This window comes from Oncorhynchus mykiss, chromosome 2 (assembly GCF_057628025.1).
Source record: "Oncorhynchus mykiss isolate SJ-2025 chromosome 2, ASM5762802v1, whole genome shotgun sequence".
Classification (NCBI taxonomy): domain Eukaryota; kingdom Metazoa; phylum Chordata; class Actinopteri; order Salmoniformes; family Salmonidae; genus Oncorhynchus; species Oncorhynchus mykiss.
The window spans coordinates 2207501-2232063 of record NC_143023.1 but is presented as its reverse complement, the minus strand read 5'-3'; the positions used below and the strand labels follow the sequence as shown (position 1 = coordinate 2232063).

Genomic DNA, 24563 nt, shown 5'->3' with positions numbered 1-24563 from the left:
CTGAGGGGAGAGGAGACTACTGAAGACTCAGAGACAACAGGTGTTGGGGGGGGGGGTACTGAGGGGAGAGGAGACTACTGAAGACTCAGAGACAACAGGTGTTGGGGTGGGGGGGTACTGAGGGGAGAGGAGACTACTGAAGACTCAGAGACAACAGGTGTTGGGGGGGGTACTGAGGGGAGAGTAGACTACTGAAGACTCAGAGACAACAGGTGTTGGGGGGGGTACTGAGGGGAGAGGAGACTACTGAAGACTCAGAGACAACAGGTGTTGGGGGGGGTACTGAGGGGAGAGGAGACTACTGAAGACTCAGAGACAACAGGTGTTGGGGGGGTACTGAGGGGAGAGTAGACTACTGAAGACTCAGAGACAACAGGTGTTGGGGGGGGGGGTACTGAGGGGAGAGGAGACTACTGAAGACTCAGAGACAACAGGTGTTGGGGGGGGGGGTACTGAGGGGAGAGGAGACTACTGAAGACTCAGAGACAACAGGTGTTGGGGTGGGGGGGGGGGTACTGAGGGGAGAGGAGACTACTGAAGACTCAGAGACAACAGGTGTTGGGGGGGGGGTACTGAGGGGAGAGGAGACTACTGAATACTCAGAGACAACAGGTGTTGGGGGGGGGGTGGTACTGAGGGGAGAGGAGACTACCGAAGACTCAGAGACAACAGGTGTTGGGGGGGGGGGGGATACTAAGGGGAGAGGAGACTACTGAAGACTCAGAGACAACAGGTGTTGGGGGGGGGGGTACTGAGGGGAGAGGAGACTACTGAAGACTCAGAGAAAACAGGTGTTGGGGGGGTGGGGGGGGGTACTGAGGGGAGAGGAGACTACTGAAGACTCAGAGACAACAGGTGTTGGGGGGGGGGGTACTGAGGGGAGAGGAGACTACTGAAGACTCAGAGACAACAGGTGTTGGGGGGGGGGGGGTACTGAGGGGAGAGGAGACTACTGAAGACTCAGAGACAACAGGTGTTGGGGGGGTGGGGGGGGGTACTGAGGGGAGAGGAGACTACTGAAGACTCAGAGACAACAGGTGTTGGGGGGGGGGTACTGAGGGGAGAGGAGACTACTGAAGACTCAGAGACAACAGGTGTTGGGGGGGTGGGGGGGTACTGAGGGGAGAGGAGACTACTGAAGACTCAGAGACAACAGGTGTTGGGGGGGGGGGGTACTGAGGGGAGAGGAGACTACTGAAGACTCAGAGACAACAGGTCTCTGGGTGGGGGTACTGAGGGGAGAGGAGACTACTGAATACTCAGAGACAACAGGTGTTGGGGGGGGGTACTGAGGGGAGAGGAGACTACTGAAGACTCAGAGACAACAGGTGTTGGGGGGAGAGAGAACAAAGTCTTCTCATGCTTCGTTGATTTCAAAAAAGCTTTTGATTCATATTGGCATGAGGGTCTGCTATACAAATTAATGGAAGGTGGTGTTGGGGGAAAAATAATCAACGCTGTAAAATCCACGTACACAAACAACAGATGTGAGGTTTAAATTGGCAAAAAACACACATTTATTTCCAAAGGGCCGGGGGGTGAGACAGGGATGCAGCTTAAGCCCCACCCTCTTCAACATAATCAACATATTGGCGCGGTCACTAGAACAGTCTGCAGCACCCGGCCTCACCCTACTAGAATCTGAATTCAAATGTCTACTGTTTGCTGATGATCTCGTGCTTCTGTCCTCAAACAAGGAGGACCTACAGCAGCACCTAGATCTTCTGCACAGATTCTGTCAGACCTGGGCCCTGACAGTGAATCTCAGTTAGACAAAAATAATGGTGTTCCAAAAAAGGTCCAGTCGCCAGGACCACAAATACAAATTCCATCTAGACACTGTTGCCCTAGAGCACACAAAAAACTATACATACCTCGGCCTAAACATCAGCGCCACAGGTAACGATCTGAGGGATGAGGCAAGAAGGGCATTCTATGCCATCAAAAGGAACATAAAGTTCAACATACCAATTAGGATCTGGCTAAAAATACTTGAATTAGTTATAGAGCCCATTGCCCTTTATGGTTGTGAGGTCTGGGGTCCGCTCACCAACCAAGAATTCACAAAATGGGACAAACACCAAATTGAGATTCCGCATACAGAATTCTGCTAAAATATCCTTTGTGTCCAACGTAGAACACCAAATACTGCATTCAGAGGAGAATTAGGCCGATACCCACTAATTATCAAAATCCAGAAAAGAGACGTTAAATTCTACAACCACCTAAAAGGAAGTGATTCACAAACCTTCCATAACAAAGCCATCACCTACAGAGAGATGAACCTGGAGAAGAGTCCCCTAAGCAAGCTGGTCCTGGGGCTCTGTTCACAAACACAAACACACCCTACAGAGCCCCAGGACAACAGCACAATTAGACCCAACCAAATCATGAGAAAACAAAAAGATAATTTCTTGACACATTGGAAAGAATTAACAAAAAAACAGAGCAAACTAGAATGCTATTTGGCCCTAAACAGAGAGTACACAGCGGCAGAATACCTGACCACTGTGACTGACCCAAAATTAAGGAAAGCTTTGACTATGTACAGACTCAGTGAGCATAGCCTGGCTATTGAGAAAGGCCGCCGTAGGCAGACATGGCTCTCAAGAGAAGACAGGCTATGTGCACACTGCCCACAAAATGAGGTGGAAACTGAGCTGCACTTCCTAACCTCCTGCCCAATGTATGACCATATTAGAGACACACATTTTCCACAGATTACACAGATCCACAAAGAATTTGAAAACAAACCCAGTTTTTGTTAAACTCCCATATCTACTGGGTGTAATACCACAACAGCGCAACCAGTGAAGAACAAACAAAATTGTAAATACAACCCACATGTTGATTTATGTCCCCTTTTGTACTTTAACTATTTCTACATCATTACAACACTGTATATATACATACAATTATATTCGTAATGTCTTTATTCTTTTGGAACTTCTGTGAATGTAATGTTTACTGTTAATTGTTTTATTTCACTTTATTTCATTTAGCAAGTAGTGCACTACTCTATGTGTCCTGGTCTAAAGTAGTACACTACTCTATGTGTCCTGGTCTAAAGTAGTGCACTACTCTATGTGTCCTGGTCTAAAGTAGTGCACTACTCTATGTGTCCTGGTCTAAAGTAGTGCACTACTCTATGTGTCCTGGTCTAAAGTAGTGCACTACTCTATGTGTCCTGGTCTAAAGTAGTGCACTACTCTATGTGTCCTGGTCTAAAGTAGTGCACTACTCTATGTGTCCTGGTCTAAAGTAGTGCACTACTCTATGTGTCCTGGTCTAAAGTAGTGCACTACTCTATGTGTCCTGGTCTAAAGTAGTGCACTACTCTGTGTGTCCTGGTCTAAAGTAGTGCACTACTCTATGTGTCCTGGTCTAAAGTAGTACACTACTCTATGTGTCCTGGTCTAAAGTAGTGCACTACTCTATGTGTCCTGGTCTAAAGTAGTGCACTACTCTATGTGTCCTGGTCTAAAGTAGTGCACTACTCTATGTGTCCTGGTCTAAAGTAGTACACTACTCTATGTGTCCTGGTCTAAAGTAGTACACTACTCAATGTGTCCTGGTCTAAAGTAGTGCACTACCCTATGTGTCCTGGTCTAAAGTAGTGCACTACTCTATGTGTCCTGGTCTAAAGTAGTACACTACTCTATGTGTCCTGGTCTAAAGTAGTGCACTACTCTATGTGTCCTGGTCTAAAGTAGTGCACTACTCTATGTGTCCTGGTCTAACGTAGTGCACTACTCTATGTGTCCTGGTCTAAAGTAGTGCACTACTCTATGTGTCCTGGTCTAAAGTAGTGCACTACTCTATGTGTCCTGGTCTAAAGTAGTGCACTACTCTATGTGTCCTGGTCTAAAGTAGTGCACTACTCTATGTGTCCTGGTCTAAAGTAGTGCACTACTCTATGTGTCCTGGTCTAAAGTAGTGCACTACTCTATGTGTCCTGGTCTAAAGTAGTGCACTACTCTATGTGTCCTGGTCTAAAGTAGTGCACTAATCTGTGTGTCCTGGTCTAAAGTAGTGCACTACTCTATGTGTCCTGGTCTAAAGTAGTGCACTACTCTATGTGTCCTGGTCTAAAGTAGTGCACTAATCTGTGTGTCCTGGTCTAAAGTAGTGCACTACTCTATGTGTCCTGGTTTAAAGTAGTGCACTACTCTATGTGTCCTGGTCTAAAGTAGTGCACTACTCTATGTGTCCTGGTCTAAAGTAGTGCACTACTCTATGTGTCCTGGTCTAAAGTAGTGCACTACTCTGTGTGTCCTGGTCTAAAGTAGTGCACTACTCTGTGTGTCCTGGTCTAAAGTAGTGCACTACTCTGTGTGTCCTGGTCTAAAGTAGTGCACTACTCTATGTGTCCTGGTCTAAAGTAGTGCACTACTCTATGTGTCCTGGTCTAAAGTAGTGCACTACTCTATGTGTCCTGGTCTAAAGTAGTGCACTACTCTATGTGTCCTGGTCTAAAGTAGTGCACTACTCTATGTGTCCTGGTCTAAAGTAGTGCACTACTCTATGTGTCCTGGTCTAAAGTAGTGCACTACTCTATGTGTCCTGGTCTAAAGTAGTGCACTACTCTATGTGTCCTGGTCTAAAGTAGTGCACTACTCTATGTGTCCTGGTCTAAAGTAGTGCACTACTCTATGTGTCCTGGTCTAAAGTAGTGCACTACTCTATGTGTCCTGGTCTAAAGTAGTGCACTACTCTATGTGTCCTGGTCTAAAGTAGTGCACTACTCTATGTGTCCTGGTCTAAAGTAGTGCACTACTCTATGTGTCCTGGTCTAAAGTAGTGCACTACTCTATGTGTCCTGGTCTAAAGTAGTGCACTACTCTATGTGTCCTGGTCTAAAGTAGTACACTAAATAGAGAACGGGGTGTCATTTGGGAATACATTCATGGTGTTTATTTTCCGTTTATCAGGAATTAAAATCTGTCCAGGATTAACTGTGGAGTTTGCTCTCCACACTGGCATTGGTTTGTTTAGGTAAATACAGCCAACTGTTTGACATGGGATCTCCATGGAGACCAGCGGGAGGAAACAGGAAGGAAGCAGCACTGGGAATAGAAACAGAAACATAATCAGCTTAGACTAGTCACTTCCTGTTGGTTTAAAATTGACCTTGTCGTATCACTTCTCTGTGGATTGGTTGTTGCTGCTGCTTGGCACTGATGGGGTCTAATGGGGTCTGGATGGAGCAGGGTGCCCAGTACTATCCTCCTGATTATAGCCCCAGGACACGTCAGGGTTATAGTATAGTAGTGGGTGTTCATCATGTTGTCTCTATATTAGTGGGTGATCTTCATGTTGTCTCTATATTAGTGGGTGATCTTCATGTTGTCTCTATATTAGTGGGTGATCTTCATGTTGTCTCTATATTAGTGGGTGTTCTTCATGTTGTCTCTATAGTAGTGGGTGATCTTCATGTTGTCTCTATAGTAGTGGGTGATCTTCATGTTGTCTCTATATTAGTGGGTGATCTTCATGTTGTCTCTATATTAGACGGTGATCTTCATGTTGTCTCTATAGTAGTGGGTGTTCTTCATGTCTCTATAGTAGTGGGTGATCTTCATGTTGTCTCTATAGTAGTAGGTGATCTTCATGTTGTCTCTATAGTAGTGGGTGATCTTCATGATTCTATAGTAGTGGGTGATCTTCATGTTGTCTCTATAGTAGTGGGTGATCTTCATGTCTCTATAGTAGTGGGTGATCTTCATGTTGTCTCTGTAGTAGTGGGTGATCTTCATGTTGTCTCTATAGTAGTGGGTGTTCATCATGTTGTCTCTATAGTAGTGGGTGATCTTCATGTTGTCTCTATAGTAGTGGGTGAACTTCATGTTGTCTCTATAGTAGTGGGTGATCTTCATGTTGTCTCTATAGTAGTGGGTGATCTTCATGTTGTCTCTATAGTAGTGGGTGATCTTCATGTCTCTATAGTAGTGGGTGATCTTCATGTCTCTATAGTAGTGGGTGTTCATCATGTCTCTATAGTAGTGGGTGTTCTTCATGTTGTCTCTATAGTAGTGGGTGATCTTCATGTCTCTATAGTAGTGGGTGTTCATCATGTTGTCTCTATGGTAGTGGGTGATCTTCATGTCTCTATAGTAGTGGGTGTTCATCGTGTTGTCTCTATATTAGTGGGTGATCTTCATGTCTCTATAGTAGTGGGTGTTCTTCATGTTGTCTCTATAGTAGTGGGTGATTTTCATGTCTCTATAGTAGTGGGTGATCTTCATGTTGTCTCTATAGTAGTGGGTGATCTTCATGTTGTCTCTACAGTAGTGGGTGATCTTCATGTTGTCTCTATAGTAGTGGGTGATCTTCATGTCTCTATAGTAGTGGGTGATCTTCATGTTGTCTCTATAGTAGTGGGTGTTCTTCATGTTGTCTCTATGGTAGTGGGTGATCTTCATGTCTCTATAGTAGTGGGTGATCTTCCTGTCTCTATAGTAGTGGGTGTTCATCATGTCTCTATAGTAGTGGGTGTTCATCATGTTGTCTCTATGGTAGTGGGTGATCTTCATGTCTCTATAGTAGTGGGTGTTCATCATGTTGTCTCTATATTAGTGGGTGATCTTCATGTCTCTATAGTAGTGGGTGTTCTTCATGTTGTCTCTATAGTAGTGGGTGATTTTCATGTCTCTATAGTAGTGGGTGATCTTCATGTTGTCTCTATAGTAGTGGGCGTTCTTCATGTTGCCTCTATAGTAGTGGGTGATCTTCATGTTGTCTCTATAGTAGTGGGTGTTCTTCATGTTGTCTCTATAGTAGAGGGTGATTTTCATGTCTCTATAGTAGTGGGTATGTTGTTAGTTTATGAATCTTGACATTACAAAATTACGACTAAACTGAGTGGATAAGACATTTTAAGAACACCTGCTCTTTCCACGACAGACTGACCAGGTGAGTCCAGGTGAAAGTTTTGATCCCTTATTGATGCCACCTGTTGAATCCACTTTAAATCAGTGTAGATGAAGGGGAGGAGACAGGTTAATTAAAAAACTATGTTTAAGCCTTGAGACAATTAGAGACGTGGATTGTGTCTGTGTGCCATTCAGAGGGTGAATGGGGCAAGACAAAAGATTGAAGTGTCTTTGAACAGGGTTATGGTAGTAGGTACCAGGCTCACCGGGTTGTGTCAAGAACTGCAACGCTACTGGGGTTTTTCACACTCAACAGTTTCCTGAGTGTATCAAGAAGGTTCCACCACCCAAAGGACATCCAGAAAACTTGCACACAACTGTGGAAAGCATTGGAGTCAACATGGGGCCAGCATCCCCGTGGAACGCTTTTAGAGTCCATGCCCCCAAAGAATTCAGGCTGTTCTGAGGGCAAAAAAGGGAAGGGTGCAACTCAATAATAGGAAGCTGTTCTTAATGTTTTTGTATCCTCAGTGTGGTTATGGACAGAGGGGTTTTCAGCTGTCCCCATAGGAGAACCCTTTGAATAACCCTTTTTGGGTTCTACATGGAACCAAAAGGGTTCTACCTGGAACCAAAAGGGTTCTACCTGGAACCAAAAGGGTTCTACATGGAACCAAAAGGGTTCTACCTGGAACCAAAAGGGTTCTACATGGAACCAAAAGGGTTCTACATGGAACCAAAAGGGTTCTACCTGGAACCAAAAAGGGTTCTACCTGGAACCAAAAAGGGTTCTACCTGGAACCAAAAAGGGTTCTACATGGAACCAAAAGGGTTCTACCTGGAACCAAAAAAGGGTCCTCCTATGGGGACAGCTGAAGAACCCTTCCAGAACTCTTTTTTTCTAAGTGTGTAGTGTACAGTATATACACATGTTGACATTAGAAGTAATGACTGCATGTCTATGTGAGTGAGGGATAAGGAGGAGTCAGTGTCCACTATACTGCTACTCTCATCATGATATCAACTAACTGGGTGTGTCAGTGTCCACTATACTGATACTCTCATCATGATATCAACTGACTGGGTGAGTCAGTGTCCACTATACTGATACTCTCATCATGATATCAACTGACTGGGTGAGTCAGTGTCCACTATACTGATACTCTCATCATGATATCAACTGACTGGGTGTGTCAGTGTCCACTATACTGATACTCTCATCATGATATCAACTGACTGGGTGTGTCAGTGTCCACTATACTGATACTCTCATCATGATATCAACTGACTGGGTGTGTCAGTGTCCACTATACTGATACTCTCATCATCAACTGACTGTCTGAGTCAGTGTCCACTATACTGATCCTATCATCATGACATCAACTGACTGGGTTTTTCTACGAAAGGCTTTCGAAGGAGGACATGCCACTACACACTGTATCAATCTGTCATTTAATCTCACACCGTTATTATTGGTAATATGTTGAAACTCCACATCTTGTCCCATCTGTCAAGCTGTTTGTGCTGATTCTACGATGAATAACGCTGTGTGTGACTTGTGACTCTTTCAAAGGCATATTAAGATATTGAAAAATAATGGAGTGAAAATCTGAGATGGAACACTGTTCCCTTTACAGTGCGATACTTTGGAGCAGAGCCCGATAGGTCCCTCTATAGGGAACAGGGTGGAGTAGAGCCCAATGGGTCCCTCTATAGGGAACAGGGTGGAGTAGAGCCCAATGGGGCCCTCTATAGGGAACAGGGTGGAGTAGAGCCCAATGGGTCTCTCTATAGGGAACAGGGTGGAGTAGAGCCCAATGGGTCTCTCTATAGGGAACAGGGTGGAGTAGAGCCCAATGGGTCTCTCTATAGGGAACAGGGTGGAGTAGAGCCCAATGGGGCCCTCTATAGGGAACAGGGTGGAGTAGAGCCCAATAGGTCCCACTGTAGGGAACAGGGTGTAGTAGAGCCCAATGGGTCCCACTGTAGGGAACAGGGTGGAGTAGAGCCCAATGGGTCTCTCTATAGGGAACAGGGTGGAGTAGAGCCCAATGGGTCCCACTGTAGGGAACAGGGTGGAGTAGAGCCCAATGGGTCCCACTGTAGGGAACAGGGTGGAGTAGAGCCCAATGGGTCTCTCTATAGGGAACAGGGTGGAGTAGAGCCCAATGGGTCCCTCTATAGGGAACAGGGCCCAATGGGTCCCTCTATAGGGAACAGGGCCCAATGGGTCCCTCTATAGGGAACAGGGCCCAATGGGTCCCTCTATAGGGAACAGGGCCCAATAGGTCCCTCTATAGTGAACAGGGCCCAATGGGTCCCTCTATATTGAACCTGGCCCAATAGGTCCCTCTATAGGGAACATGGCCCAATGGGTCCCTCTATAGGGAACAGGGCCCAATGGGTCCCTCTATAGGGAACAGGGCCCAATGGGTCCCTCTATAGGGAACAGGGCCCAATGGGTCCCTCTATAGGGAACAGGGCCCAATAGGTCCCTCTATAGTGAACAGGGCCCAATGGGTCCCTCTATATTGAACCTGGCCCAATGGGTCCCTCTATAGGGAACATGGCCCCTTGGGTCCCTCTATAGGGAACAGGGTGGAGTAGAGCCCAATGGGTCCCTCTATAGGGAACAGGGCCCAATAGGTCCCTCTATAGTGAACAGGGTGGAGTAGAGCCCTATAGGTCCCTCTATAGTGAACAGGGCCCAATGGGTCCCTCTATGGGGAACAGGGCCCAATAGGTCCCTCTATAGTGAACAAGGCCCAATGGGTCCCTCTATAGTGAACAGTGCCCAATATGTTCCTCTATAGTGAACAGGGCCCAGTGGGTCCCTCTATAGGGAACAGGGCCCAATGGGTCCCTCTATAGGGAACAGAGCCCAATGGGTCCCTCTATAGGGAACAGGGCCCAGTGGGTCCCTCTATAGGGAACAGGGCCCAATGGGTCCCTCTATAGGGAACAGGGTGGAACAGGGCCCAATGGGTCCCTCTATAGGGAACAGGGTGTAGTAGAGCCCAATGGGTCCCTCTATAGTGAACAGGGCCCAATAGGTCCCTCTATAGTGAACATGGCCCAATAGGTCCCTCTATAGTGAACATGGCCCAATAGGTCCCTCTATAGGGAACAGGGTGGAACAGGGCCCAGTGGGTCCCTCTATAGTGAACATGGTACCATTGGGGATGTGACCTTGGTTATTTTGTTGTCTCTCTCTGTCTCCCATCGGTGGAGGGAACACAGCAGGTTATTAACAAATAAAATACTTTCCATCAGATAGTTCGGTATTAAAATATCATTTCCCTTCAACCATTTTCTCATTATAATGTTATCTCCCGTGCCTCTGCGATGATGTGGATCTGAGCTAGGCCTTTGTTTGTGTTGTCACGGAGACACATCAATCATTCTACAGCTCAACACACTTTATTAATAAACACTTGATGAAATCAGCAACAGCTGAAATACATGTAATTATCACTCTGATGTGGCACCAGGGAACTGTGTCTCTGGGGTGAGAAGAGTCAAGTCCCAGGTCCTATTCTGCTCTAAACGTGGCCTCACGTTCATAAATGTTATTGTTACAACCAGTTGTTGTCGTTAAAGCACTCTCCTCTTAGAGAGATACGTGAAGCCTAACCCTAATGAACCCGGAGGGGAAGTCCTGTCTCTGTTGCCTCGGGCGGCAGGGTAGCCTAGTGCGTTGGACTAGTAACCGAAAGGTTGCAAGATCGAATCCCCGAGCTGACAAGGTAAAAATCTGTTGTTCTGCCCCTGAACAGGCAGTCAACCCACTGTTCCTAGGCCGTCATTGAAAATAAGATCTTGTTCTTAACTGACTTGCCTAGTTAAATAAATTATAAATAAATTATGCCTGCGTCCCAAATGGAAAGCTATTGCTGACATGCTCTGGTCAAAGTTGTGTACTACATAGGGAACAGACAGACAACCTCTCCTCACCCCAGACAGACAGACAAACTCTCCTCACCCCAGACAGACAGACAACCTCTCCTCACCCCAGACAGACAGACAGACAACCTCTCCTCACCCCAGACAGACAGACAACCTCTCCTCACCCCAGACAGAGAACCTCTCCTCACCCCAGACAGACAGACAACCTCTCCTCACCCCAGACAGACAGACAACCTCTCCTCACCCCAGACAGACAGACAACCTCTCCTCACGCCAGACAGACAGACAGACAGACAGACAGACAACCTCTCCTCACCCCAGACAGACAGACAGACATACAACCTCTCCTCACCCCAGACAGACAGACAACCTCTCCTCACCCCAGACAGACAGACAGATAACCTCTCCTCACCCCAGACAGAGAACCTCTCCTCACCCCAGACAGACAGACAGACAACCTCTCCTCTCCCCAGACAGACAGACAACCTCTCCTGACCTGACAGACAGACAGACAACCTCTCATCACCCCAGACAGACAGACAGACAACCTCTCCTCACCCCAGACAGACAGACAACCTCTCCTCACCTGACAGACAGACAGACAACCTCTCATCACCCCAGACAGACAGACAGACAACCTCTCCTCACCCCAGACAGACAGACAACCTCTCCTCACCTGACAGACAGACAAGTGGAGTCATTGTTAAAACAGGACACACAGGAAGTGAAGTGGACAGTAACATGACAGGGTTAGAGTGAGAGAGCGGTAAGAGAGAGGAAGGATCCCCATACTGTAGCCTCCTAGTCAACCCCAGTACCACCTCTGGTCTGACTAGAAACCATCCCAGCCAACTGTCTACAGGGTATCAGATAGGAAGGATCCCCATACTGTAGCCTCCTAGTCAACCCCAGTACTATACCACTTCTGGTCTGACTAGACACCATCCCAGCCAACTGTCTACAGGGTAACAGAGAAGAAAGCCTCCTAGTCAACCCCAGTACCACCTCTGGTCTGACTAGACACCATCCCAGCCAACTGTCTACAGGGTATCAGAGAGGAAGGATCCCCATACTGTAGCCTCCTAGTCAACCCCAGTACCACCTCTGGTCTGACTAGAAACCATCCCAGCCAACTGTCTACAGGGTATCAGAGAGGAAGGATCCCCATACTGTAGCCTCCTAGTCAACCCCAGTACCACCTCTGGTCTGACTAGAAACCATCCCAGCCAACTGTCTACAGGGTATCAGAGAGGAAGGACTCCTAGTCAACCCCAGTACTACCTCTGGTCTGACTAGAAACCATCCCAGCCAACTGTCTACAGGGTATCAGAGAGGAAGGATCCCCATACTGTAGCCTCCTAGTCAACCCCAGTACTACCTCTGGTCTGCTAACTAGAGACCATCCCAGCCAACTGTCTACAGGGTATCAGAGAAGAAAGCCTCCTAGTCAACCACAGAGATGATGTCTGAAACCCCTCTATCAAATCCAGGGGAAAGCCCAAACTAATGGATAAACAGCAGATAAACAAGGGAGATAAATGAACAGAACAGATCCTAGCTGGGGAGACGTATTCTCTCTGAGTGTGTCTATAGCAGCGAACAAACCCTGTGGGTTGTAGTTAATCTCTTTCTGGCAGCTTGATTTCCCCATTTTTACCAGCCTTAGAGAGTAGAGAGGATCCCAATTTGACGGGTCACCCCACACATCCACACACTCCACTGGAGGCTGTGACAGACTGAATCCTTGTCCTCTCTCTGAGTTGACAGGGCTGGAACCGGGGTATAATAGGTATCACACGCACAAATGAACGCTCGCACCCACACACAGCCTTCTGGGATTTCATCTCTGTCATAATAGAACTAAATCATCTCTGTCAAAATAGAACTATATTGTCTCTGTCATAATATAACTAAATCATCTCGGTCATAATAGAACTAAATCATCCTGGTCATATTAGAACTATATAATCTCTGTCATAATAGAACTAAATCATCTCGGTCATATTAGAACTATATAATCTCTGTCATAATAGAACTAAATCACCTCTGTCATAATATAACTAAATCACCTCTGTCATAATTGAACTAAATCACCTCTGTCATAATTGAACTAAATCACCTCTGTCATAATATAACTAAATCACCTCTGTCACAATAGAACTAAATCACCTCTGTCACAATAGAACTAAATCACCTCTGTCACAATAGAACTAAATCACCTCTGTCATAATATAACTAAATCACCTCTGTCATAATAGAACTAAATCACCTCTGTCATAATAGAACTAAATCACCTCTGTCATAATAGAACTAAATCACCTCTGTCACAATAGAACTAAATCACCTCTGTCATAATATAACTAAATCACCTCTGTCATAATAGAACTAAATCACCTCTGTCATAATAGAACTAAATCACCTCTGTCATAATATAACTAAATCACCTCTGTCATAATAGAACTAAATCACCTCTGTCATAATATAACTAAATCACCTCTGTCATAATATAACTAAATCACCTCTGTCATAATAGAACTAAATCACCTCTGTCATAATAGAACTAAATCACCTCTGTCATAATATAACTAAATCACCTCTGTCATAATATAACTAAATCACCTCTGTCATAATATAACTAAATCACCTCTGTCATAATAGAACTAAATCACCTCTGTCATAATATAACTAAATCGTCTCTGTCATAATAGAACTAAATCACCTCTGTCATAATATAACTAAATCACCTCTGTCATAATATAACTAAATCACCTCTGTCATAATATAACTAAATCACCTCTGTCATAATTGAACTAAATCACCTCTGTCATAATTGAACTAAATCGTCTCTGTCACAATAGAACTAAATCACCTCTGTCATAATAGAACTAAATCACCTCTGTCATAATTGAACTAAATCACCTCTGTCATAATTGAACTAAATCACCTCTGTCACAATAGAACTAAATCACCTCTGTCATAATAGAACTAAATCACCTCTGTCATAATTGAACTAAATCACCTCTGTCATAATTGAACTAAATCACCTCTGTCACAATAGAACTAAATCACCTCTGTCATAATATAACTAAATCATCTCTGTCACAATAGAACTAAATCACCTCTGTCATAATAGAACTAAATCACCTCTGTCATAATATAACTAAATCACCTCTGTCACAATAGAACTAAATCACCTCTGTCATAATAGAGCGAAATCATCTCTCTCATAGTATAACTAAATCACCTCTGTCATAATATAACTAAATCACCTCTGTCATAATAGAACTAAATCACCTCTGTCATAATAGAGCGAAATCATCTCTCTCATAGTATAACTAAATCACCTCTGTCATAATATAATTAAATCATCTCTGTCATAATAGAACTAAATCACCTCTGTCATAATTGAACTAAATCACCTCTGTCATAATTGAACTAAATCACCTCTGTCACAATAGAACTAAATCACCTCTGTCATAACAGAGCTAAATCACCTCTGTCATAATATAACTAAATCATCTCTGTCACAATAGAACTAAATCACCTCTGTCACAATAGAACTAAATCACCTCTGTCATAATTGAACTAAATCACCTCTGTCATAATTGAACTAAATCACCTCTGTCACAATAGAACTAAATCACCTCTGTCATAACAGAGCTAAATCACCTCTGTCATAATATAACTAAATCATCTCTGTCACAATAGAACTAAATCACCTCTGTCATAACAGAGCTAAATCACCTCTGTCATAATATAACTAAATCATCTCTGTCATAATAGAACTAAATCACCTCTGTCATAACAGAGCTAAATCACCTCTGTCATAATATAATTAAATCATCTCTGTCATAATAGAACTAAATCACCTCTGTCATAATATAATTAAATCATCTCTGTCATAATATAACTAAATCACCTCTGTCATAATATAATTAAATCATCTCTGTCATAATATAACTAAATCACCTCTGTCATAATATAATTAAATCACCTCTGTCATAATAGAACTAAATCACCTCTGTCATAATATAATTAAATCATCTCTGTCATAATATAACTAAATCACCTCTGTCATAATAGAACTAAATCACCTCTGTCATAATATAACTAAATCACCTCTGTCATAATATAACTAAATCACCTCTGTCATAATATAACTAAATCACCTCTGTCATAATATAATTAAATCATCTCTGTCATAATATAACTAAATCACCTCTGTCATAATATAATTAAATCACCTCTGTCATAATAGAACTAAATCACCTCTGTCATAATATAATTAAATCATCTCTGTCATAATATAATTAAATCACCTCTGTCATAATATAATTAAATCACCTCTGTCATAATAGAACTAAATCACCTCTGTCATAACAGAGCTAAATCACCTCTGTCATAATATAATTAAATCATCTCTGTCATAATATAACTAAATCACCTCTGTCATAATATAATTAAATCATCTCTGTCATAATATAACTAAATCACCTCTGTCATAATATAATTAAATCATCTCTGTCATAATATAACTAAATCACCTCTGTCATAATATAATTAAATCATCTCTGTCATAATATAACTAAATCACCTCTGTCATAATAGAACTAAATCACCTCTGTCACAATAGAACTAAATCACCTCTGTCATAATATAACTAAATCACCTCTGTCATAATAGAACTAAATCATCTCTGTCATAATAGAACTAAATCATCTCTGTCATAATATAACTAAATCACCTCTGTCATAATATAACTAAATCACCTCTGTCATAATATAATTAAATCATCTCTGTCATCATAGAGCTAAATCATCTCTCTCATAGTATAACTAAATCACCTCTGAGGAGAATAATGGAACAAGTCACTTTGGTAAAAGACCACCATGCAATGCTGAAGACAAGCAATTGAGTCCCAAATATTCCCCGTAGACCTCTGGTCAAGAGTAGTGCACTATATAGGGAGTAGGGCACTGGTCAAGAGTAGTGCACAATATAGGGAATAGGGCTCTGGTCAAGAGTAGTGCACGATATAGGGAATAGGGCTCTGGTCTAATGTAGTGCACGATATAGGGAATAGGGCTCTGGTCAAGAGTAGTGCACGATATAGGGAATAGGGCTCTGGTCAAGAGTAGTGCACAATATAGGGAATAGGGCTCTGGTCAAGAGTAGTGCACGATATAGGGAATAGGGCTCTGGTCTAATGTAGTGCACGATATAGGGAATAGGGCTCTGGTCAAGAGTAGTGCACGATATAGGGAATAGGGCTCTGGTCAAGAGTAGTGCACGATATAGGGAATAGGGCTCTGGTCAAGAGTAGTGCACGATATAGGGAGTAGGGCTCTGGTCAAGAGTAGTGCACGATATAGGGAATAGGGCTCTGGTCAAGAGTAGTGCACTATATAGGGAATAGGGCTCTGGTCAAGAGTAGTGCACGATATAGGGAGTAGGGCTCTGGTCAAGAGTAGTGCACGATATAGGGAATAGGGCTCTGGTCTAATGTAGTGCACGATATAGGGAATAGGGCTCTGGTCAAGAGTAGTGCACGATATAGGGAATAGGGCTCTGGTCTAATGTAGTGCACGATATAGGGAATAGGGCTCTGGTCAAGAGTAGTGCACTATATAGGGAATAGGGCTCTGGTCAAGAGTAGTGCACGATATAGGGAATAGGGCTCTGGTCAAGAGTAGTGCACGATATAGGGAATAGGGCTCTGGTCAAGAGTAGTGCACTATATAGGGAATAGGGCTCTGGTCAAGAGTAGTGCACGATATAGGGAATAGGGTTCTAGTCTATAGTAGTGCACTATATAGGGAGTAGGGCTCTGGTCAAGAGTAGTGCACGATATAGGGAATAGGGTTCTAGTCTATAGTAGTGCACAATATAGGGAATAGGGCTCTGGTCTAAAGTAGTGCACTATATAGGGAATAGGGCTCTGGTCTAAAGTAGTGCACGATATAGGGAATAGGGCTCTGGTCTAAAGTAGTGCACTATATAGGGAATAAGGCTCTGGTCTAAAGTAGTGCACGATATAGGGAATAGGGTTCTAGTCTATAGTAGTGCACAATATAGGGAATAGGGCTCTGGTCTAAAGTAGTGCACTATATAGGGAATAAGGCTCTGGTCTAAAGTAGTGCACGATATAGGGAATAGGGTTCTAGTCTATAGTAGTGCACTATATAGGGAATAGGGCCCTGGTCTAAAGTAGTGCACGATATAGGGAATAGGGCCCTGGTCTAAAGTAGTGCACGATATAGGGAATAGGGCCCTGGTCTAAAGTAGTGCACATACTTTACATGATTACACCTATCACCTATCCAAACATACTTTACATGATTACATCTATCTAACATACTTTACACGATTACACCTATCCAAACATACTTTAAATGATTACCAGACCCTACTGTATCTTCTACCAGAGCCCATAGGGAATAGGGGATCCAGACCCTACTGTATCTTCTACCTGAGCCCATAGGGAATAGGGGATCCAGACCCTATTGTATCTTCTACCAGAGCCCATAGGGAATAGGGGATCCAGACCCTACTGTATCTTCTACCTGAGCCCATAGGGAATAGGGGATCCAGACCCTATTGTATCTTCTACCAGAGCCCATAGGGAATAGGGGATCCAGACCCTACTGTATCTTCTACCAGAGCCCATAGGGAATAGGGGATCCAGACCCTACTGTATCTTCTACCTGAGCCCATAGGGAATAGGGGATCCAGACCCTACTGTATCTTCTACCAGAGCCCCTAGGGAATAGTGTGCCATTTGGGATCCAGACCCTACTGTATCTTCTACCAGAGCCCATAGGGAATAGGGGATCCAGACCCTACTGTATCTTCTACCAGAGCCCATAGGGAATAGGGGATCCAGGCCCTACTGTATCTTCTACCAGAGCCCCTAGGGAATAGGGGATCCAGACCCTACTGTATCTTCTACCAGAGCCCATAGGGAATAGTGTGCCCTTTGGGATCCAGACCCTACTGTATCTTCTACCAGAGCCCATAGGGAATAGGGGATCCAGACCCTACTGTATCTTCTACCAGAGCCCATAAGGAATAGTGTGCCATTTGGGATCCAGACCCTACTGTATCTTCTACCAGAGCCCATAGGGAATAGGGGATCCAGACCCTACTGTATCTTCTACCTGAGCCCATAGGGAATAGGGGATCCAGACCCTATTGTATCTTCTACCAGAGCCCATAGGGAATAGGGGATCCAGACCCTACTGTATCTTCTACCAGAGCCCATAGGGAATAGGGGATCCAGACCCTATTGTATCTTCTACCAGAGCCCATAGGGAATAGGGGATCCAGACCCTACTGTATCTTCTACCAGAGCCCATAGGGAATAGTGGATCCAGACCCTACTGTATCTTCTACCTGAGCCCATAGGGAATAGTGTGCCCTTTGGGATGCAGACCCTACTGTACTGTAGTACTTCTCTGTTCAGTATAGTCACATGTTACTCCACTGACTGTGGCTAATCGTACAGGTTTCCTACATCCCCGTCTCATTCAGTCTGGTTACGAGTCTGTATGAGGACGGCCTGCTGGCCGAGTCCAAACGGCGACCATCAGTTACACCTTACAATCCATGGGCTACGATCAGTTACACATCAGTTACACCTTCCAATCCATGGGCTACGATCAGTTACACCTTCCAATCCATGGGCTACGATCAGTTACACCTTCCAATCCATGGGCTACGATCAGTTACACCTTCCAATCCATGGGCTACGATCAGTTACACATCAGTTACACCTTCCAATCCATGGGCTACGATCAGTTACACCTTCCAATCCATGGGCTACGATCAGTTACACCTTCCAATCCATGGGCTACGATCAGTTACACCTTCCAATCCATGGGCTACGATCAGTTACACATTAGTTACACCTTCCAATCCATAGGCTACGATCAGTTACACCTTCCAATCCATGGGCTACGATCAGTTACACCTTCCAATCCATGGGCTACGATCAGTTACACCTTACAATCCATAGGCTACGATCAGTTACACGTTCCAATCCATGGGCTACGATCAGTTACACCTTACAATCCATGGGCTACGATCAGTTACACCTTCCAATCCATGGGCTACGATCAATTACACCTTACAATCCATAGGCTACGATCAGTTACACGTTCCAATCCATGGGCTACGATCAGTTACACCTTACAATCCATGGGCTACGATCAGTTACACATTAGTTACACCTTCCAATCCATAGGCTACGATCAGTTACACCTTCCAATCCATGGGCTACGATCAGTTACACCTTCCAATCCATGGGCTACGATCAGTTACACCTTACAATCCATAGGCTACGAGCAGTTACACCTGACAATCCATAGGCTACGATCAGTTACACCTTCCAATCCATAGGCTACGATCAGTTACACCTTCCAATCCATGGGCTACGATCAGTTAAACCTGACAATCCATAGGCTACGATCAGTTACACCTTCCAATCCATAGGCTACGATCAGTTACACCTTCCAATCCATGGGCTACGATCAGTTACACCTTCCAATCCATGGGCTACGATCAGTTACACCTTCCAATCCATGGGCTACGATCAGTTACTCATCAGTTACACCTTCCAATCCATAGGCTACGATCAGTTACACCTTCCAATCCATGGGCTACGATCAGTTACACCTTCCAATCCATGGGCTACGATCAGTTACACCTTACAATCCATAGGCTACGATCAGTTCCACCTGACAATCCATAGGCTACGATCAGTTACACCTTCCAATCCATAGGCTACGATCAGTTACACCTTCCAATCCATGGGCTACGATCAGTTAAACCTGACAATCCATAGGCTACGATCAGTTCCACCTTCCAATCCATAGGCTACGATCAGTTACACCTTCCAATCCATGGGCTACGATCAGTTACACCTTACAATCCATGGGCTACGATCAGTTACACCTTCCAATCCATGGGCTACGATCAGTTACACCTTCCAATCCATAGGCTATAATCAGTTACACCTTCCAATCCATAGGCTACGATCAGTTATACCTTCCAATCCATGGGCTACGATCAGTTACACCTTCCAATCCATGGGCTACGATCAGTTACAACTTACAATCCATGGGCTACGATCAGTTACACCTTACAATCCATGGGCTACGATCAGTTACACCTTCCAATCCATGGGCTACGATCAGTTACACCTTACAATCCATAGGCTACACACAATATCACTTCACTGGAACTGAGGTGCACGTACGTGCGCACACACACGTACGGTGCCGAAGGAGGCTGGCGGTGTCCCGGGAGTATCAGACAAAGATAGATGGAGTGATCCATCATGCACCTGTCTTCCTGTCTGCCACACAGATACACCTCACAAATCATATCTCTAGATCAGAGACCGCTCGACAATCTACTGCTCTCCCTCCCTCCCTCCCTCCCTCATCTCTATCCCCTCATCTCTCTCTATCTTCCTCTCTATCCCTCATCTCTCTCAATCCCCTCATCTCTCTCTCTATCCCCTCATCTCTCTCTATCTTCCTCTCTATCCCTCATCTCTGTCTCTCCCCTCATCTCTCTGTCTTCCCTTCTATCCCTCATCTCTCTCTCCATCTTCCTCTCTATCCCCTCATCTCTCTCTCTATCTTCCCCTCTATCCCCTCATCTCTCTCTATCTTCCCCTCTGTCCCATCATCTCTCTCTATCTTCTCCTCTATCCCCTCATCTCTCTCTCTATCCCCTCATCTCTCTCTATCTTCCCCTCTATCCCCTCATCTCTCTATTTTCTCCTCTATCCCCTCATCTCTCTCTATCTTCCCCTCTATCCCCTCATCTCTCTCTATCTTCCTCTCTATCCCCTCATCTCTCTCTATCTTCCCCTCTATCCCCTCATCTCTCTCTATCTTCCTCTCTATCCCTCATCTCTCTCTCTATCCCCTCATCTATCTCTATCTTCCCCTCTATCCCCTCATCTCTCTCTATCTTCCCCTCTATCCCCTCATCTCTCTCTATCTTCCTCTCTATCCCCTCATCTCTCTCTCTCTCTCTTCCTCTCTATCCCCTCATCTCTCTCTCTATCCTCTCCCTCCTCCTGTGGTTCAGAATAAAACCTGGAGGCTCTGAGCCAGAAGGACAGCCCATGGCGAGAGGAGTTCCATCAGACACAGCGCAGTAGGAAACTGAGCTCAGCTTGAGCCAGACAGGAACCATCACGGAGGCATGAGGACCCCAGTCTGACAGGTTAGAACGGCTATGTGCCTGTGTGTAAACCAGGGTTCCGCCTGGGGCGTTTACTGCTGTGTTTATAGGGAAGGGGATAGCTTGTTGGCTTTAGGGGATGTCAGAGACTCAGTTACTTTGGGATTTATTGACACACTTGTAAAATCACCCCGAGGTACTTTCAGGACACACAGAATAGGTTTCTCCAGGACTCAGAGCTGATATTAAAGGTCCAATGCACCTGTTTTAATCTCAATATCATTTTCTGGGTAACAATTAAGTCCTTTACTGTGATTGTTTTAAACTAAAATGGTCAAAAAGAAACAGAAATAGCTTCATAGCAAAGAGCAATTTCTCAAACAAGAATTCCCGCTAGGACTGTCTGGGGCAGGGGGCTGAAAACGAGCTGTTATTGGCAGAAAGGTTTAGAACTCTCTTTCTTATTGGTCTATTCAATAATGTGATGTCACCAGGCAGGCCAAAACTCCATCCCAACAAAACAGGCTGAAATTTCAGGTTGTTTTTTTTCAAACAGCTCTTACACTTAAAAGGGCATTATCATCGTTTTCACTATTTCACAGTATCATTCCAACCTCACAGTGTGGAAATATATATACACAACACAGGAAAAATTACATTTTTTGAACTACACGTGGCCTTTAATTAAGATACAAATCTAAGCACTTTGAACTCAACATCCCCAGAAAAGACAAGAGTAGCTGTTCCTCATACCTGGTACGCCTGGAGGAGTCTTCAGGAACTTTCCGTTGAAATGTTGAATCACTACATCACACTTCTCTGTTGACTCCATCCTGAGAGGGGTGGGGGGGTGGGATGGGGGGCAGAGAAGGGGGGGGGGGGGGGGGGCAGAGAGGGGGGGGCAGAGAAAGGGGGGGGGAAGAGGGGGGGGGGGCAGGGCGGGGGGTGTGGAGGGGGAGCGGAGGGGGGGACAGAGATAGGGACAGAGAGAGACAGAGAGAGGGACAGAGAGAGGGGGGGCAGAGAAGGGGGGGCAGAGGGGGGGGGGGGGCAGAGAGGGGGAGTTGGGTGGGGGGGCAGAGAGAGGGACAGAGAGAGATCATGATGAGGAAACAAAAAGATAATTACTTGACACGTTGGAAAGTATTAACAAAAAAACAGAGCAAACTAGAATGCTATTTGGCCCTAAACAGAGAGTACACAGCGGCAGAATACCTGACCACTGTGACTGACCCAAACTTAAGGAAAGTTTTGACTATGTACAGACTTAGTGAGCATAGCCTTGCTATTGAGAAAGGCCGCCGTAGACAGACATGGCTCTCAAGAGAAGACAGGCTATGTGCACACTGCCCACAAAATGAGGTGGAAACGGAGCTGCACTTCCTAACCTCCTGCCCAATGTATGACCATATTAGAGAGACATATTTCCCTCAGATTACACAGATCCACAAAGAATTCAAAAAACAAATCCAATTTTGATAAACTCCCATATCTACTGGGTGAAATTCCACAGTGTTCCATCACAGCAGCAAGATATGTGACCTGTTGCCACAAGAAAAGTGCAACCAGTGAAGAACAAACACCATTGTAAATACAACCCACATTTATGTTAATTTATTTTACCTTTTGCACATAACTATTTGCACATCGTTACAACACTGTATATAGACATAATATGACATGTAAAATGTCTCTATTCTTTTTTAACTTTTGTGAGCATAACATTTACTGTTAATTTCTTATTGTTTATTTCACATTTGTTTATCCATTTCACTTACTATGGCAAAGTAAACATGTTTCCCATGTTTATTTTTTATTTTATTTCACCTTTTTTTAACCAGGTCGGCCCTTTGAGAACAAGTTCTCATTTACAACTGCGACCTGGCCAAGATAAAGCAAAGCAGTTCGACACATACAACAACAACAACAGAGTTACACATGGAGTAAAACAAACATACAGTCAATAATACAGTAGAAACAAGTCTATATACGATGTGAGCAAATGAGGTGAGATAAGGGAGGTAAAGGCAAAAAAGGCCATGTCAATAAAGCCCCTTGAATTGAGAGAGAGAGAGAGAGAGAGAGAGAGAGAGAGAGAGAGAGAGAGAAAGAGAGAGAGAGAAAGAGAGAGAGAGATAAATAGAGGGGGGGCAGAGAGAGAAGAGAGTTTCAGTCAGGTCAAACACACTAACAGGCCTTTCCTGTGGGTTGCTTAAGGAAACAGAGGAGGAGGGAGGAAGAGAGGAAGGGAAGAGGATGGGGACTGGATGTTGTTTCCTTTGTCCATTGAAAGGCTACATTCACTGCTCTCTGCTCTCTGTTCTCTGCTCTCTGCTCTCTGATCTCTGATCTCTGATCTCTACTCTCTACTCTCTACTCTCTGCTCTCTACTCTCTGATCTGCTCTCTGATCTGCTCTCTGCTCTCTGCTTTCTGCTCTCTGATCTACTCTCTGCTCTCTGATCTGCTTTCTGCTCTCTGCTCTCTGCTCTCTGATCTGCTCTCTGCTCTGCTCTCTGATCTGCTCTCTGATCTGCTCTCTGCTCTCTAATCTGCTCTCTGCTCTGCTCTCTGCTCTACTCTCTGCTCTACTCTCTGCTCTACTCTCTGATCTGCTCTCTGATCTGCTCTCTGATCTGCTCTCTGATCTGCTCTCTGCTCTACTCTCTGATCTGCTCTCTGATCTACTCTCTGATCTGCTCTCTGCTCTCTGATCTGCTCTCTGATCTGCTCTCTGCTCTCTGATCTGCTCTCTGCTCTCTGCTCTGCTCTCTGATCTGCTCTCTGCTCTCTGATCTGCTCTCTGATCTGCTCTCTGATCTACTCTCTGATCTGCTCTCTGCTCTCTGATCTGCTCTCTGATCTGCTCTCTGCTCTCTGATCTGCTCTCTGATCTACTCTCTGATCTGCTCTCTGCTCTCTGATCTGCTCTCTGATCTACTCTCTGATCTGCTCTCTGCTCTCTGATCTGCTCTCTGCTCTGCTCTCTGATCTCTGATCTGCTCTCTGATCTGCTCTCTGATCTGCTCTCTGCTCTCTGATCTACTCTCTGCTCTACGACGCAGCTCCTTTGTGAGGCCCCGTTCATCTCTGTTCACCCAATCATGTCTGAAGGGCTAATTATCAGCTGATCGTGGCACAGGGAGTCAGAGGGTGATCCCAGAGAAGTCATTCTGTCAGGGAGTCAGAGGGTGATCCTAGAGAAGTCATTATGTCAGGGAGTCAGAGGGTGATCCCAGATAAGTCATTCTGTCAGGGAGTCAGATGGTGATCCCAGAGAAGTCATTATGTCAGGGAGTCAGAGGGTGATCCCAGATAAGTCATTCTGTCAGGGAGTCAGAGGGTGATCCTAGAGAAGTCATTATGTCAGGGAGTCAGAGGGTGATCCCAGATAAGTCATTCTGTCAGGGAGTCAGAGGGTGATCCTAGAGAAGTCATTCTGTCAGGGAGTCAGAGGGTGATCCTAGAGAAGTCATTATGTCAGGGAGTCAGAGGGTGATCCCAGATAAGTCATTCTGTCAGGGAGTCAGAGGGTGATCCTAGAGAAGTCATTCTGTCAGGGAGTCAGAGGGTGATCCTAGAGGAGTCT

The 24563-nt window shown here is 44.8% G+C and overlaps 1 protein-coding gene across 3 annotated transcripts in view; it reads right to left on the bottom strand.

Moving 5' to 3' along the window:
• LOC110505038 (RNA-binding motif, single-stranded-interacting protein 3) overlaps window positions 1–24563 on the bottom strand; it is a 249591-nt gene that overhangs the window by 48729 nt on the left and 176299 nt on the right. For all 3 annotated transcript variants that reach the window (XM_090215995.1, XM_090216001.1, XM_090215984.1), the window contains exon 6: window positions 21729–21808. In XM_090215995.1, the coding sequence (XP_090072121.1) occupies window positions 21729–21808 (80 nt within the window). The remainder of the gene's footprint in view (window positions 1–21728; window positions 21809–24563) is intronic.